An 18,272-nucleotide genomic window follows, 5' to 3' on the forward strand; every position below is an offset into this window, starting at 1 on the left:
GGCCTGCTCCCCCCCCCGCCGGAATCAAACCCACCGACGGCGTTTCCGTGGGGTAAGGGTTTAATGCGAGTCTCCCGCGACGGACTCCTCATTAATTACAATCACCGCACCCGGCAGAGGAGAGACGCAACAAAATAAGTGAAGAAAAAAAACCCCGCTGAATAAATACATACACCTTTTCAACATCTTCTCAACAATTGGCCCGTCAAGTCCCTTCATTTGGTAACAGATAGTTCTGGGTTTCATCTAACAAGATTTATTATTGTTTTACTTTTCAAACTGAATTGCCCCTGCCTGGCTTTTTCTCCCTCGGGCACCCGTGAGTGTGTAGCCTTGAAAGAGACCTAAAAAGCAATGGAAAGCAGTGGAAAAAGGTCAACGTCGCCTTCCTCAGGTCCATCCAAATTGTACCAAGTTCTCTGCCAGAATTTACACATCTAAAGCTATTCTGCCTGCATTAACGCGACCCACTCCAGATGAAGGGGCTCTACACCTGACAATTAGACAGCCAAAGCTGGAGACACAGAGAATGAAGAGGCAGATTTTCTTTCTAAGGACAATCATATGTGAAACATGCCAGTCTGGCAGACACAGAGTATCATGGTGTCTGAGAAGCAGAGCAGGTATCTCACAGGCAACAGCAGAAAAGGTTTCTCCCCCTTCTCTCTCTAACCATGGGTCTAGTCGAGACAGACTTTTATACCTACCATCTCACCACAATCTCTCAGCACTCGTTTCTATCAGCCTCGGCCCCACTGGAGAAGTGCCTGCAATGGAGTGTTTTGGTTTGGAATCTCAAATAATAGAAACACTGAATAATGACTTCCTCTAAGTACCAGAGAAAAGCTCTTTGATGGCCCATTCAAGTTAGATGCAAAGAAAATTATCAAAACAATCACAGGGAACTGGAATGAGGCCACCAAAGACCACTGGGGTCTCTGGTTTGTTATCCAGAGATCGATTAGAGCTTTTGACAATTTTAACATGTGATAGACCTGAGATGATTGAGCAGTGAAGCCTTCCTCACTCATTTAGTTATTCTCAGCCTTCCCTTTCTTAGATTTCATCTACACATCCTGACATGCTCCGAATCTGTCTAGGTATACGTGCTCCTTTTAGCTGCAGTAACAGAAGATAGAGAGGTTACTTTTTATCTCTTACAGTCTAATCCCAGAGGTAAAAGTATCATTAACGGACCTTCCTTTAGCTAACCGCAAGCACCTATATAGCCACTGCTGCTGCTTTGAACTTTGCGATATGCTTCCAAGGACTGCAAAGAGGTAAGGAATCAGATGATCTTCAGCCTCTTAACTAGCGAGTTTCATCTGGTATGACATTTAACTGTTATGACTCCAGGAGCCAGCTCCCTGATTGGTTTATATTTAGAATAGTATCCAGGAATTATTGTCCAGTCCCATATATGCTGTGGATGAAAATGGGCTTCCAGCTACATGGAGAGAGCTTGTCACTTGCCTCCAAAAAGCTGGATTTCCAGTCCAAGAAAACATTTTTGTAAAGCCAACCAATCAGTGACGGTTCAAGTAAATCGCATTTCCAAGAAACAGTGGATGAGGAGCAGAATCAAAAATGAAGGCACAAAATCTCCTTCTAAATTCTACAGCAATACCCCCAGATATTACCTGCAGTATCAGAGAGGGAGAACTTCCAGTAGTGGAATCTTAAAACATCGTTAAAAATCAATGTCCAAATTGCTTTGATCAATGCCTTAGAAACTCTCAGTAGCATTCCCTGTTTCCACTCAAAGTCAGCAGTGAGCAGGGCCAGGGAAAGGTCCTTCCTGTGAAGCATGGCTCTAGGGGTCAAGAAAAGACACTGCAATATAACGGGTTCCTTTGGTGGTTGGAAGACCTTCATGATAGTGGGTCAGGCGTCCTGGATGCATAAGGGTCCACCCTTTCCTTGGAGCTCGAATGGAGCAATTGTAGCGCAGGAACCGGCAGCCTCCTCCCTGATGGAAACAAACCAAGACACACATCAGCTTGGTAAAAACACCTCAGGGAAAGGGTCTCTGCCTTCTCCTGGGAGCCCTTCTGGAAGTGTGAGAAGGTGCTTGGGGAATCTCCTGTGTTCTGACACATTCAAAAGTCTTTCACCCTAGCCCAGTCATTAATTGCAATCCTTTGTGGCAGAAGCCAGATATGGACAAGGAAAGGGTTTTCAGCTGCCTGGACTGCTCAAAAGGCATTCTTGGCACACTGGCACACACTTACCTCATAGTCTATTCCAACTCGGTTCAAAGCAATGTTAATGGTAAAGGTGGAAGCGTCATGATGGGGCATTAAAGAGGGCTGCTCGTCAGGTTTGTAGCGAACTACAAAAGCTAGCTCAAACTGAGTCTGCAGGGGAGAAGAACAAAGTGCACATCTGTTACAGGGCTATAGTTGTCCATGGCTACTGAGATGCAGAGCAGAGTGAAATATTTAAATTGCATCCCACTGCTAAGAGAGAATGGCAACAATAAAGCAGGAAAATGTCATTAGGAAATTGCGTATTTCCTGATGCATATACTTATGTGATACTCCAGGGCCTGTTCCTCCGTACTGGGAAACAGTATGCATATTGCTAGAGGATTCTAGCAGCTTTTTTACAAATTTGCAACTGGAGGAGGTGCTGACTTGACCAAAAGTTTTGATGCTAAGGTGTACATACCTTGGTATAGTATCCTGGGTACAGTTTCTCTGTAATGGGTGCAATATATTCCAGAAGAAACTTGTACCATTCTCTTTCAAAGCCAATTTGGTTCATGTGTATGTCAATAGTTGGGACGTTCTCATATCCTCCTTGTATTCTGCTGTCCTGAAATAGAATCATGAAAATACCCATGAGGATGAAAATGTTGGACTTCAGGAATGAGAAGCACTTGTTTCTGGTAACTACAAATAAATAGGATGTTTACTTATCAGAATTTCCAGGATGAAAAACTCATTTCAAGCAATAATTAAACCATAAGGTAAACAATATCACCCTCTGAAGGGCTGAACACTGTAGATTCACAGAACATTAAAGAGGACTCAAAAAAATTAATTTACATTTAAGAACAAGGGCAAAAATCACAGAGTTAATTAGGCACAAAATTAGAGGAGTGCCTCCAGTTTCCTGGTTTAACTGTGGGATCTAATGACTTCCTACAGGAGGCACTGCTGCCATCCAATATAATAATAATTAATAATGGTGTGACCCAGAAATCAAAAAGCTCCTGCTTTTTCTTACCGTGTTGTCACCTGTGGACCACTGGCCATAATGTTCCATTTCTTCCACCAGCTCATCACAGGCAGTGTCAGTGAATATGGGGAACCAGTAAACATCCGGGCAGGGCTGCAGAAAATGGACAGGTGAGAATAGCAGAAACAAGGACAGGTGCTTGAGGCAAAAGAAGCCAGACTAAACTGACTGTAGATTGAGTCAGTTTAAGTGGAAAGTAACTAAAATATCGGGAATAGAAATTTGTATTCTGATATATGTGCCCCGTTTCCACTTAAGGAAGCTGGAGATGTACTTCTAGAAGAATGACTTGGCTTTAAAAATACTTTCATGGTCATGTTTCCTCTGGATTTGAAAGACTACGAGGTCATGCTGAACTGCTTATTCTTGAGAATAACAATAGTGATTGTTGTGATGCCAATCTCCTATTCTGTTGGATAAGAGCAATGTTTTCTTACCATTTCTACCAATTTCCCTTTCAGAGCTGCTGTGTAGTTTTCATGGATGTACTTTTCTCTCCAGTCCTGCAGTTAAAAGATAAGCAAACCAGTCATTTCTGTGGAGCCTGGTTACAGAGGCAGTGCAAGGCCAGGCACTCATGCAGTATCTCACAGGCTTTGAAGATCCAGATGTTATGAATCATATAAACACCCTCTCTGTGACTACGCTCCTCATCCAACCTGAGAGATGTCATTATTTCAAAGCCTGGACCTTCCTTATTGGTGGAGCTTGTCATCAAATCTTCACATGCCACATTGCTACGCCTGCTGAGCATGCAGGTTAACTCACCTCAGGATTGCTGAATATTTGCCAGAGGTCATTGTGGAGGTGAGTTGTCTGATAATTCTCCAGGGACAGTATGTGTCCAAACTGATGCCGATTTGTCAGGTACATAAAGACTCCCTGCAGGGAAGAAGAGAAACAACCAAGCTTTTTTTCCAGGCTTCACATTTCTGCAAGCCACTATGAAATACAAGCACTGAACAGTTCCCCAGTGATGGTGGCTCTGCCCAAGCTGTTCATTTACCCATTCTTTCTCCTGTGGGCCTTCAGTTTAATTTCCACCCTGAGTATGAGGAACTTTGAAACATTATAGCCAGAGCCAGTAATTCTGTGCCTCTTGTCAGCCAGGGTTGGAAGCAGAGCAGAGCAGCTGCTGTAAGATTAGGTTCTTCCTTCTTACCCTGTCAACCCCATTTTGAACAGCCCTGAATAGGCCCAAACCCAAAAATGTTATCCACATTTGGTGGTCCTTGGCTCTGTGTGGTTTCACAGCAAGTTAGAAATCCCACACTGTTCCAAGCCTGCACAGTATTGAATAATGCCTGTTCATCCTGTCCCATGCCCCAGCAGAGCTGAATGCCTTGAAACTACTTAATCTCATCACCTCCACGCTGGCATGCAGTTCTCCCCTGCCAGCCTCTCTCTCTTCGACTGACCTGATTCCGAACGTTGTGGCAGAAAGCCATGTCAGCATCCAGTTTGCCACTGTGGAACAGATCTCCCTGGTCAAGCTCCGATCGCAGAGCCTTGGCTTTAACCATGTAAACGCTGCTGATGTACGGAACATTCCAAAGCCCGCTGAAACACAGGGGTAGGAGAGTAAGACTTGAAATACCACTAAGACAGAAACTGCTGGACTTGACAGGATGGCAGGTAGCACTGCAGTATCAGCCAGGCCTACCTAAATGAGCCAACTCAGAACAGCAGGGAGAAACCATACCAACAGGAATTGTCATGCCAGGAAAAATCATTTATATTGCCCAGATCCTAGTCCGCTGTGAAAGCAATTAATTGCTACTGTGTGTTTTTGCTAGGGACGTAATTAACGGCTTGAATCTCTTCCCAGAGAGATCAACATACTTTTTTTCCACTGATTCAAAAAAACTGAACCAGCCAAAAGCACATAAGCTCATTTCCAGATTTATCACACACATAACTGCCTAAAAAAAAAAGTGAGCTGCTCAAGAATATGAATGAGCCAACAATTATATTTTGTGAATCTTCCATTCAAGGATTGCCTTGGTATTTTATGAAGACGATCTGATAAAGATTGAACAGCACTTTACAGGATTTTAAGGATCATGCTAACTATAATTCACAGGTGGGAAAACATGACATGAGTGAGATGAAGTGATTTCAGCAGAGTCAGGACTCTTAAACCCTTACTCTGATCATAAGAAAATCTGACCAAAGTATGATATGGTGTCAGCTCAGGGGAGAACATAGAGCAGCTCCCAAATGGGAGTACAAACTTATTTTCCTTTTCTATACACAAAGACAGTTGTGCTGTATGGTTCTTTGACATCAGCTGTTTTGACGATAATGTGTTGCAGCAAGCTTTACATTTAAGGAATTATATCAGTAAGAAACTCTCTTTGCATACTCACACCCTCCGCCTTTGAACAATATCCACATAATCTTCTGAGCGGGCATAGTATCCATCAGGGCTCAATGCTCCCCAGAAATTTGACCACAGCTTCTCATGACGGCTTACCAGTGGGGCAATCACCAGCCTGTGAGCAAAAAAGAAAAAGGAATTGCAGGACAGGATGTTACCACAGGAAGAAAATGAAAAGGTTTACAAACCACAGGATCGTACGAGTTAGATTCTACCTCACTTACAGAGTTGCTGCTTCTGTTAACTTTGTTGGAATAAAATTCCACATAAGAAAGGGCAAATATGGGCACAATCTCCTATCTAACTGCACCCTCCAGCAGGGCTCTTAGAATCCAATTTTTCTAGCAACTATATAAAGACAAAACTAGGGATGATTTACATCCACTACCTAAAATCTAGGGATTAAAACTATGGCAAAAAACCCCCGCCAAATAAGAGGTTTTTGTCTAACATTCCATCTCTGACACAGTTCTCGTAGTGCCTTACACATTTCAGTGATAAAAGAGCTCACTGTATTCCTTATGTGAAAGATGACCAGTAAGGATTGCTCAGGCCAAAGAACTCACTTGTTCTGTTCGATTAGGATCCTTAGAGTCTCTGTGTTCTTCAGAACTATCTCAGCATCCAGGCTGAAGTAATAGTCACAGTCAGGATCCTTTCTGCACAAATCCCTATAGTCAGAGAACAAGAAAAGTCACATCAAAGCCCTCCTAGAACAGACCAAGACAAGGGACAGAACACAAGGAATTCCCTCACTTTGTAGACTAAAGGTCTTCTGGGGGCTCAGAAAAGTTCAGTTCAATGTAGCAACCCAGAGGGCTCCCATAGTACAAGCACATCGGATTCAGTATCCAATTGCAGACAGTGAGACACAGCCAAAATCAACATTGAGCGAACTGAAGCCTTCCCCAGCACAAACTGAAGAGGTTCTCATTTACGGTTGGCCAAAATAAAGACCTGAGCTCAAACTCACACCTCCTGATCACAGACAGGAAGATATTCTACCACTAGCTCTTAGTTCTACTACTAGGACCAGTAAGAACTTGGTTTTTGAAATTGGAGAAATGGAGCTGCTATTGGTGCTGATTTTTTTCCAATATATGATGGGCTTGGGGAGTTAATGCTAGGAAAATTGAACGAGGAGGGTGACTGAAAGAAAAGAAGCATCCATTTGATAGTGACGATACTGAGAAAAACTGGACTGCTTTAGTTGGGACACAGGCTGACTCTGCCAGCCATAATATATGGCCGCTTCACTTACATGCCCAAGTTACGCGCCTCAGCATTCTCCACCTCATCATCTGGTCCAATCACTTTGACAGCGAGATACTCTTTGCCATGCTCTTTAACAAAAGAGTCCACCTGCATCAAGTGATGTTGCTCCTATGCCAAAGGAAAAATAAGGAAAAAGAGATGAGATGGACTCATCCCAGGCTGCTCAGCCACCTGTTCTTGAAAATGCCAAACCTGATGAGCAACAGTTCTTCCCACTTCCACGTCTTTACAGCTGGATGGAGCTACCTTATAGGTGCCATTGCAGATAAGTACTGGGATTACAGAACCTGGAAGTCTAGTCAAAGGTCACAAAGGTGCCTACAGTACAGCAGGAGGTATATATTTTCCCCATGTTTGCTAAGACCATCACAGGCCAACTTTACTTACATGGTTGTGAATGAAGAGCTGGATGCGTTGCTTTGGGTAATGAAGGTTACGAAGCCGCAAGAAAAACTGGGAGAGGAATGGGGTGGGCTGCTCGATGAAAATGCCAATCAGAATCATTGGCAATGCCTCATCCTACATTCAGTGAGAAGAAGAGAGAAGCAGTGGCTCATGTACCACATCAGACAGGTAGGATCCCATTGTAACTGTAAGACTTGTCTTGAGAGCTTTGAATAGACATCAGTCTTACCTTAAACCCTGTGAGGCTTCGCAGACCTTCATCACAGACAGTGCAGCCAGTCTCAAATGTCCATATTTGAGGAATGTAGTTTCCCAGGTAGTTCAGCTGCAGCTGCAAAAGGCAATTTGCTATGTTATGCATCACAAGACAGGAATTTCTTTGCACCCACTCCCAGTGTAAGATTGCATCTCATCAGAACTTCATTTACCTTCTTCTTGGACTAAAGAATTTGAAAAGCATGATATCCTGAGGGTCTTATTACATGCTGATCTTTGAATCAGACTCATCTTGCTGCTACAGACCTGGACCACTTATTGTTTCTCAAATGTAAATGTACACAGAGAAAGTCATCATATGGGAAGACAGTAACCTGATACACTCAAGCCTCAAGGGTCACTTTGCACACATCAAATCTTTCCTTCAGGACACCCACTTACCTTGGTGGGTCCATTTCCATGAATCACCACAGGCAGTGTGTCATATAACAAGTTTCTTGCTCTCACTCGTGCATTTTCAAACTTCAGAACTACCTCATCTGAAAATGATATTGTCATCATGTTATCAGAGGAAGGCTTTTATTAATAATTAGCAGCACAATGCCTCATTTCTACTGCACCACTGCTGAAAGATGAAAGCATGGACATGGATAACCATGCACAAGTAGTTTAAGGGCTACAGACCGTATCCAGAAAGGAGAAAAAATGTTCAGAATGATCCTGTGAGGAAAAAGAAGGATGGCTGGGAAGTTGGATGTAGTGCAGCTTGCTGGGCTGACAAATGTGCCTTCTACTGGGAACTGGCAGAAGCCACACTAAAACAGTCTTTCAAAACCAGCATTGACAAACTGTGCTGTGAGGAACAGCTACTGAGGGCCAAGGAGGATTCAGACCCTTCTCACCTAAGCATTCTACACACTGCTGTCTCTTTTTCACTCCTGACAGAAGTCCACTCTCCTGACAGAGATCATCCAAGATGCCTCCTCAACACAACCACACAAAATCCTTTAGAAAACAGACAGCAAACAGATCCAAGCTCCAGCCTATCATGGTTATAATGAACACAGGAGCAAAAGACTACACCGCCGTTATAATTTTTTACCTGACTGGAATAAAGATGGAGTGCTGCAGACTCTAAACTGAAAGCATTAGGCAGTAGTGTCAGGAGAGTAAGTGAATCACTTTTGCCAGGACTAGCAAAATCAATCAATCAGCAGGCCAGGTCAGAAGCCTGGTACGGTCAGCGAGTGCTCACAGGCAGTATCTGGTTGCATCTCACCTTCCATGGCATTCCAGACAGCTTTGAAGCGGAAAGACAGGCAAGCCCTAGGCAGGGTTGTGTGTTACTACTTGCACTGAAGTCCCTCCCAGTTTCAATCCCCAAAACTAATGCAATCCGACATGCTTGGAGATCAAAGTAGCAAGGAGGTGTAAACTGGAAAACCTGACCTGCATTACCCCAAGTGAAGAGGGAATTGCAATGAGAACCTAGTTGGTTGCAGTGGAATTGCAAATAAATCCCAGAACTCTGGCAGAGGCTTATACTGCAGGGACAGGAATCTCTGAAATTTAATCCCTTCAGCCACAACACAACTTTATTTCTGGTGTCAGCATGCAGTTGCATTGCAAGGAGAAATGAGCATCTTTCTTCCATCTCACCTAATGCTCCATTTAGGTTCTGGAAGATCCGGCTTCTTTGGTCTAGACTGATGTTGATACTTTCCTTTAAAAGAATGGGATAAATAACCTTAATTAGAACACAACTAGGCATCTGTTGTTTAGATGTGAGAGACCTATGCTGAGCTACCAGGTCTCTCACATGTAATATATGACATTCCTATAATAATTTCCATACTCTCCAACATCTGAAGCCTAAAAGACTCCCAGCTAATCCTCATTTTCACTTGAATCTGGGACAATTTGTCATTTTCTAAAACAATTTTAACATATTATATTAGGCAAAACCACACAAATAAACATTTTAAAGCTGCTATGGGTATGCCAATAATAATACACAGCATATTAATGAAGTACACTTGCAGCATGGTCATATAAAACCCCCGTATAATATGCAGGAGTACTAAGATAGCAAAAACATCTGCTGTGAAGACAATTTCTTGCCATCTATGCACAGGGCGAGCATTAGCCCAAGTGTTGCCTCAAGTACCACTGTCAAATCAGAACACAGTAAGGGTGCAAGGCCAGCTCGTGCAATCTTTGTTTTTATCGCCTGCTGCAAGTCACACTCCAACTGAATTTTTGTCAGACTAAAATCCAGCTCTGACTTAACAGAGTTCAGTGTCCCTCCAGGCATCTATTAAGATTGATTACTGGAAAGGACAGCAGGGTGCTAACATCTGCTGTCTGAATGCCAAGTCAGTGGAATTACTCAGCCTTTGTGTGGCATTGGGCCAGAACTGCAGATGAGAGTATTAAAGGAACTATTCATGTTAAAATATCATAGACCATATTCAGATTTGGGGAAGGAAAAAAGTACAGCTGTTCTGAATTTTCTACCAGCCCTGCTGGTAAAAAAGTTCAATTCCTTCTCTAATCAGTCTGAAAGCAGTTTCCTATTTCTAATGCTTCCTCTTGACTTAACTGGTACAGTTCGGCTTCTTAGTTCCCATGCATTTGTGGCATTGCGTAATGCAGAACTGGGCAGGGACAACAGAAGCAGAATCACCCTGTGGGCTGGATGATTCGGCCAGTGCACCACACGGTGCTGGAATGGCAATGATGCTTCCAGGGTCCATTCCAGGCTTCTGTATGATGTTACACGGCATGCTCCATAGGCTGATACAGATTTTGTCAGCCAGGATCTGGAGGTGTTTGCTGAAGGCAGTGGCAGCCTCTTTGTTCCAGCAGGGCTACCCACTGTGACGCCTATGGCACCTGTCCTGTGGCACAACAGTGGCTACAAGGCTGTAAACCTCTGTCCCTTTCATCACCTCAAATCTGCTCAGGCCTCATCTGCCCCTCTACCTACGACATACTTTAGTGCTAGGTTGGATATCTCTAAGTTGGTACTGCGCTCAGCAGGGAGGATATATGCTTAAATCTGCGTTTCACATTCCCTGGAGGAGGCTGGTTAGTTCCGCCACACTCAATAGCTTTAAACATCAGCACATACAGATACTGGCATGAGTTTCCAGTACGACTTGTTTTGAGATCTGTCTTCCCATTCACATTTTAAGCTTAAAGATAAAACCCGCTAATGACAGAACAAGGGGGTAGTAACTAGAATCCAAATTTTCAGAACAAAAATGGGTAACTAGACATACTACTGTCCTTTTTCATGTAAGAATGCCAGAGCAGTAATTAAGGGTCAATATGTATGTGATTAACTTCTTTTACTGTCAACAGTGATACTGCAGAGAGGATTAGAAGCAATGCTTCCCAGACAACTCCTCCCAATCCCAAAATCTAGCTACACCTACTCTTTTTTCTGGATCCAAGAAGATATTTGTATAGAAGAGCTGGTCACTGTCATCGTCCTGCCCTTTCCACTCCTCCACAAGCTTCTTCAGGTTTGGAGCATAACCTATGAAGCCTGTGAGAATATGTATGAAGAGATGCTGTAACTCAGACAATCAAAATAGGAATGTTCTCACACACTCTCTAACACACACGCTCACTGCTTTCAGACAAAGTCTCACTCTAGTCTGAGGTGTTGCAGAGATACACCAGCTTTCAGCAAAACATGTACAGACCACACTTCCCAACATGGGATGACATCAGGATTGAACCCGTAATCTTCAGCATCAGAAAAGCTCAGATACCCACACCCTGAATGACAACTCTCATTGAAAAGGAAGAAGGGACAGGGAGCAGGTTCCTATCCTCTACATGCAATTCATAGCTATGTCCCCTCCTGCAGGTAAAAGACAGGAGCATTGCTAGTTAGTCTTTCCATTACAGCCAGTTATGCACAGGGCTTCAGTTTGCACCATCTTCTGTAAAGATGCTTTCCACACCTGGTCCCTTGCTACTTCTCCCAAAGGCCTTCTAATAGGAGGAAAAAGCTGAGAGAGGTTCTCAGCTGAAAGAAGGTTCCGAGTCTTACCTCCAGAACCCAGGAAGCGCTTTCCATCTCGCACCTGAGGGTACTTGGCTTCCAACTTTCTGTCAGGATAGATGTAATTCTCTGCTGAGAAGACCACCTTGCTCTTGGCTTGTTTGAACTTCTTCAGCAGTTCTGTGGGGCCCGAAGCAAAGAGTACATCATAGCTAGAGTAAAAGACAGACAAGAAAGGAACAGGATAGTATGGAGTCACAAAAACATGCCAGCACAAAAAGTTTTTAGAAACAGCTAATTCTTTAGGAATCCCGTTCTTTTAGTTCTGCTTCACAGTATTACATTTTTCGTCATAATTACAGCTAATTAAAGTGCAATCTTACCCATAGAGTGGAAGATGTTACTTTGCACTGCAGGAGATTCCACACTGGCTTGGGGCAATTTTCCAAAGTTTTCACTGATGATAAAACAAACCTTACAAGCTGCAAAACATGCCGATCTCTCCTTGCTTTTCCTCCATTTGGAACTGTGAAGCCCTGGTGCCCTCACTGTTTGTAACAACTTTTTACTTATTGGAGGAAGAATTACTCTGCCATTCCTTTCTACATTAAATGAACCCATAGGTCATACTTTTTACAACTCTTGGCATCCTGCCACTCTTCACTGAGCTCCCTGAAAATCTTCAGGAGGAACCTACACTGGACACTAGTCACTGGATGCTGCACTCCAGCCACCATCTCTTCAGTACGGGGTAGAACCGACTAATTCCCAGGCGACATCCTCAGAATGAGACTTGCATTTTCTTCAAGAGAATTTGCATACTTCAAACTCATTTTGGTGAGTGAAAAATTTGCTCACACCAGAGATTAATCATTCCCAACTTCTCTAACCACACGTAGACACTCAGAGCTGCAAAAGATGATCTCGCTCCCTCAGGAGCTAGAGACAGATACAGGCATCCCAGCCCTGCCTGTTGCTGGGCATATGAAAAGCTACTGAGACTCCAAACTGTCCTTTTCCCTCTCCACATTTCTCTGGCAGACTAATTCTTGGCTCTCAGGATTGTGCTGCAGTCTGCCTCACCTTATAAAACAAATAATTCTGGTAAGAAATTGTCTGCTCATTCTCTGCAGATAGAGGCAGCCAAATTCCACCCTGGCAGAAGCAGGTATAACGCTATCAACTTTATGCAAGAGTTGGAATCCGCCTGTTCTGGTCAGACCTTCCCAGCTGCCACGGATGCGGTTCTGAACAACTCTCAGGCAACTGCAGAGAATTTGGGGGGGTGGAATATAGGAGGTCTGGACACACCTTCCAAAAGCGATCAACTTCACAGTTAATTTCTTCTTAGTAAGAACCTGTCCAAGCAGCCTTATGATTCAGTTCATGGCAAATACTTTCCAATCCATTACCTTTCTATGAAAAGGATGATCAAGTCCTTCTTATCCGCATACTGCTTCAAAGCTGATTTCAAGAGACGGACCTTCTGCCCACCTCCTGCTGGCTTCTTTTCATCTCCACCCCGCCATTCCTCATCCAGCCCCAACACCTAAAGAACAACAAGCACAGGGTCTACTGAACAGGTCACTTGCTCAGCAACACTCACAGGAAAGCTCCAGAACCCACCACCTTACTAGTCCTGATAACTCCCAGTGCAAATCACAGCAAATAAACCAGCACCAGGACAGATGGACTAGGTATACACACCAGCCTTTGAACCATTCTTTGGGATGGACAGTGAGAGTAACACGTAGCACAGTAACAAAGCACACTCAGCAACAGGGACAGGAGAACACTCTGTACTGTGTGATTTGGCATTGCAATGGCAAAGTGCCATGCGGCTCCCTCGAGCAGGAGTTATGGATCTCATCTCAAGCCAACACTCAGGATGGAATAAGAGACTGCTGCAGAAATGCCCCAGTCACAGTCTTTTTCAGCTGAGTACGTGTGTCCTCTCTTGAGCTTTTATTTAATCACTCTGTGGCCAAGCCTTCCCCATTCCACACTTCAAAATTCCTTTTGACCAACCACCACTGAGGCTGCTAGCCATCACCTGGACTTTGTAGTCGAAGAATTGGGCTGATCTTCTAAAGCGCTGGAATCCCTCAGTCTGCTTGGTGGCAACAGTAAGAACCAGCAGGTTTTCTGCATACAGGAGAAAGCACAAGACACACATTCAACTTGTGTTGTTTTCACGATCAGCCGTTCCATACCTAACGAAGAGGATTTACTATCAGACACTGAGCCAAGGTAGAGTTCAATAGTACTTTTAAAGGTACTTGACCGATTTGACAATGGGAAGTCAAAATCCAACCACTGAGAAGCAAAGTGACTTTCCCAGCACATTCCTTAAGTTGATCGTGAATCCAGCAATAGAATCCGCAAGTCCCAACTTTTGCATAAACAGTCATTGCTGTTCATGGACACAGGTTATGGCTGTTCTATATGACATTGACAGATGTCAAGGTTCATTTTAAATCAGGCAAGGGAGATAGTCTAGCTCTGGAGCTACCGTACCCTGCTGAGAAGAAAGCAGCTTGCTTACACCTCACCCAATTACCTCTACGCTGTATAATGTTAAGCACTACAGGTATTCCCACTGCCTACAAAGCTTCAACCTCAGGAAGAAAACCAGCTTCAAAAACCTATTTATTTGCTACCTGGATTTTCTTGGCACCAATTCATCAAAGACTCATAGGCGGGAAAAAAGAAAGCATGCATGTGGTCAATGTTTTACTGGAGAAACTATCACGGGGCACAGAACATGGCAAAGGTGCCCTCAAATTTCAGGGTTTGATTGAAGAACCCAAAACTAATTGCAGCACAAGCAAGACTGTTCCTTTGCAGCAGAGACTATAACTTGGTCCTGGGTATAAAATGAGATATTGTGTAAAGATTCATTGCCTGAGTTATGAGTTAGAAAAAGAAAATGTAATACATTAAGTGTTTTTCTGCACTGCTGTCGAAAGCTGTAATTCTCTTCTCTCACATAGGGTATGAAGGATATTAAACTTGAAGATAAAAAATAGAACTACTACAAAATGCCCATTTGGAAGTGATCCATTTAGTGCAATTGGCTTCCTGTTCCCCGCAGAGTTGCTTTTTTGCCACTCAGCATTGACTGGGTATATGGAAGACCAAAATTAGGCTGAATGTTATTATTCCCTGTCAATGGCTGCTCCAATTTCCTACTGCATTCCTGAGGTGTTTTCCAGACTTTTTCATACATACACAATGTGGATTTAATTCTACCATAACTTTCATTTACATTCTCCTCCCAAACTTCCCTTCCATTTCCAGTCCCTTAAAATTATGACAAAGCTAAATCCTGAAGTTCTCTGTCAGAAGTTTCTCTGTAGTACCACTGGAATATGATTTTTATGTGGAAGCTCTGGTTTCTTCATTGTAATGATTAAATGCTACACTTCATCTTAACACTTTTGCTTAAGTAGGAATTTGTATAGGCTCTGGCGACAGTGCTTAAATGTGAATCCTGGCCATCCGATATTAACATCAGAAAATACCAGGAAAAACTGAAAGCACATTTTCTTGGCTTGAGCAGGCTTCTTTTGGAACAATGATTTTTTTTCAATGGATGTACCAGATGCATCTTCTTAGTGTATTCAAACTAATACTCTGTCTGGTCTTAGAGAGGAAGGATCTAGGAGCTGGAGTCATAGATAGGCCTGACAAAGGCAGCAAAAGTAAAAAATAAGTGTAAGACTCCAAGTTAGGAAGAAAGATGATGCTTCCAAGGAAATTCCTAAAATACTTTACCTGCATCAGAATAAAAAGAGAGGAGAGATTGAGAACAGTCAACAGAAGGTCAGCTCTAATTGTATTTTGTTAGACATTCACACAGAGAGACAAAGGAAGTGCCTGATAAAAGAATATGAACCCTGCATTTGTGCGGTTTTTAAAGGCAGAGTTTTACACATATGAAGTGCATTCCTAATCCAGCTCCTCCAGCACACTCCAGTTCCTTGTGTCCTGTCAAGTCAGAGGGTGCAAAAAAATAAGTAAAATATGTATCTCCTCAGGGAATAATATGTTAAAGCCGTTAAAGTTTCTAGCCATATGATGGCATGCAGAAAACCATGGCACCTTTATTAGATAGCTCTGAGCTCATGATTTCTGAGAAGGTGAAGAGCATACTGCCAATGAAGAGGGGGGCAAACGTGGGCTTGCCAGAGAGGAATGTAAAGACAAAGATCAAATTCTAGTACCTGAAAGCTGAGGAGAAAGCATATGATAATGATAAAAGAGGGAAAGAAAGAAAAGAGCCTGACTGCTATGCAATTATTTCAGCCTGAATTCTCAGACATCTCACATTAAATAAATCACCAATTAATTTTCAGGCCGCTACCCCAAGAAAGCAACAAATTGTTTATACGTCATTTGATACAACTGCCAGAAGTTTGCTGGACCAGATGCGAGAGCTAAAGGCTCACAGGGATGAACAGGAAGCGGTGTCCTATTTCTACGACATAAATGGTTTCACCGAGCAGCGTGTGAACCCACTGGAGCATGGCAAAGCCAGCACAGAGAAAACTACCCTCACCAGCAGAATTCCAAGTTACAGATTCCCTTCTCATTACTCGTCTGTAGGGGTAGGACTCTGAGAGACATTAAGTTCGGTTTCTGTTCTGAGAAATCTCTGTAGTAGCGAGAGTTTTCTGTCCCAAGAGACATTCCTCCAGTTCAGTACTAGAAGCTTGTGCTGAGCTATGCTGCCTCCGCTCCTTCTCCTTTAACCCTTTTTTCTCTTTCTCAAAGATTTTGCTGAACACTGGCATAGCTGATAAGTATTTCCAGAGACAGAGCAGTAAACCCTTTTCATTTCAGTACCACATGCAGGCATTTGAAAACCTCCAAATGCAGATTTATGCTTCCTTATTTTCCATTTCAGTTACTTTTCAAATGTAGAAACAGTAGCCTATTCTGTTAAGCTGGGTCTCCTCAGCCCAGAGACTCCTTGAGCCATGTTCACAATTAGAAATCGTATAAATACATTTAATAATGGTATAGTTGCAAAATATGAACACAGTGTGGTTAATGAAGCAATCACTGGACTAGGAACCACAGGAGCTGGACTGCACTCTTAGCTCTGCTATGCAACAGGGAGCCAATCGTGCTATTCGTCTGGTTTTCCATCTGTAGAATGATAACAGAAAACATTTACCACTTTTGCGAGGTTTTTTGATGAAAAGGATAGTGTAGGCACAAAGCACTGGAACAGGGACTCTGATAGCAACGTCACAGTGAAATGATCGGGTAGATTTCTGAGCTTTTACAAAGAGTAAAACTCAGTGACCAGATGAGTTCAGTAACAAAAAAATTTAGAGTTATTTACTTCTGCCGGGAGTCTACAGGGAAAGCACAGCTGCAGCTGCATTTTAGGACAAGGAATTAATTTATCCCCAGGCTGTGCTTTGGGAAATCTTACTGTGCCACTTCATGCTAAGACAGTGTCCCAGAAAATACGATTAATATGGGGATCAAATATTAAAAAAAAAACAACTCAGTGCACAATTTAATACTGGATAATATAATCTCTGTATTAAATCTACATTCATGAAAGGGTTTTTTTAAGATTCAATTAAATACAAATAGAGCTTAGCTTAGCTGGAACCCGCACCCCAGGTGCTTAGAGCATAGAGCTTTTGCACAGATTTAAATAATGTACAAGGGAGAAGCCAGGTATCATTATTCTCTTATTACTCTGGGGAAGCAGAGGCACAGAAAAGGTAAGGCATTTTTTTTCTTCGAGCCATGCCAGAAGTCATGGGTTCAGAAAGCAGTTAATTCCAAATCCTTCTCCCTAACCAAAATACCTCATTCTCTTTTTCCAGCACCCAATTTTATATCTCTAGTGTGCTCTAAAACCTTACTAAAAACTTGGCAGATTTGGGGTGTGTAAGGTAGGCAGGATAGCACAAAGAGATTAATTTCTTACTTATATTTGTCTAACAGTTACCCTAAATGCTGAAATTATTTTGCTTTAGTTATGCCACTATAGCTAAAGAACTTACCTTCCAACACTCATAACACATTAACTGTATTAAGCAATATATATAGTAAAGGTAATTATACCAGAACCACATATTGTGAAGGGAAATATTCTAGATAACAAGACGAAATCTCCTCTTAATTGCCACTACTCTAATGAAGACAGAGATAATTATCCAAACTTCTTGGCAGAGTGACAGCGTGTGAACCTCTTTTGTCAGCCTGGCTGACATTCTGTAGCTGCCCTAATCCCCTACTGTTCTACCAATTACTCTTCAGAGCATCCAACAACTGTTTATGTGGGGACAGACTGATGTTATTTTAGGAGCATCCCGGATCTCAGGTCACAGCATGGCCAGTCTGGGATCACATGCCCTCTGGTACCCAATTCTTGAACTGTGTAAGTTCAAAGGCAGGAAGGGCTGACCCAGGTGGGATGCAATTCAAGGGACTGCGAGTACTTTATTGGGATGAAATGGTGTCCGACGCTCCTCTCACACAACTCGGAGCTGTGAGTGCTTGTCTGGTAACTGAGGCGCTCAAAAAGCATGTGTGGAAGACACCCACGCCAGCCCCTAAAGTCGGCAGCAGGCTCTGGGTGCCGCCCAGGGGCTCAGGCTCTGCAGCGGACACTAGTCTCAGAGCTGGACCGGGGCGCTGAGGACAGTGGTGGCACCCACAGCAGCTGCGCCCGCCCATCAGCCTGGCCACCAGCTCCCCGTGCTG

The 18,272-nt window shown here is 43.2% G+C and overlaps 1 protein-coding gene across 1 annotated transcript in view; it reads right to left on the bottom strand.

Annotated features, from left to right (window-relative positions):
- Nucleotides 1–1,175: 1,175 nt before the first annotated feature.
- The window catches only part of PLOD1 (procollagen-lysine, 2-oxoglutarate 5-dioxygenase 1), a 17,918-nt gene continuing 821 nt past the window's right edge, over nt 1,176–18,272 (bottom strand). The window contains exons 3-20 of the mRNA XM_009889635.1: nt 13,591–13,682; nt 12,950–13,086; nt 11,586–11,749; nt 10,960–11,072; nt 9,179–9,242; nt 7,961–8,058; nt 7,533–7,634; nt 7,286–7,417; nt 6,885–7,006; nt 6,190–6,294; nt 5,613–5,738; nt 4,662–4,803; nt 4,012–4,125; nt 3,681–3,746; nt 3,232–3,336; nt 2,671–2,817; nt 2,232–2,357; nt 1,176–1,969 (exon numbers count right to left, since the gene is read on the bottom strand). Coding sequence (XP_009887937.1) covers nt 1,814–1,969; nt 2,232–2,357; nt 2,671–2,817; nt 3,232–3,336; nt 3,681–3,746; nt 4,012–4,125; nt 4,662–4,803; nt 5,613–5,738; nt 6,190–6,294; nt 6,885–7,006; nt 7,286–7,417; nt 7,533–7,634; nt 7,961–8,058; nt 9,179–9,242; nt 10,960–11,072; nt 11,586–11,749; nt 12,950–13,086; nt 13,591–13,682 — 2,111 coding nt within the window. The 3' untranslated portion in view covers nt 1,176–1,813. The remainder of the gene's footprint in view (nt 1,970–2,231; nt 2,358–2,670; nt 2,818–3,231; nt 3,337–3,680; nt 3,747–4,011; nt 4,126–4,661; nt 4,804–5,612; nt 5,739–6,189; nt 6,295–6,884; nt 7,007–7,285; nt 7,418–7,532; nt 7,635–7,960; nt 8,059–9,178; nt 9,243–10,959; nt 11,073–11,585; nt 11,750–12,949; nt 13,087–13,590; nt 13,683–18,272) is intronic.

The sequence above is a fragment of the Charadrius vociferus genome, unplaced genomic scaffold (assembly GCF_000708025.1).
Source record: "Charadrius vociferus isolate BGI_N301 unplaced genomic scaffold, ASM70802v2 scaffold477, whole genome shotgun sequence".
NCBI lineage: Eukaryota > Metazoa > Chordata > Aves > Charadriiformes > Charadriidae > Charadrius > Charadrius vociferus.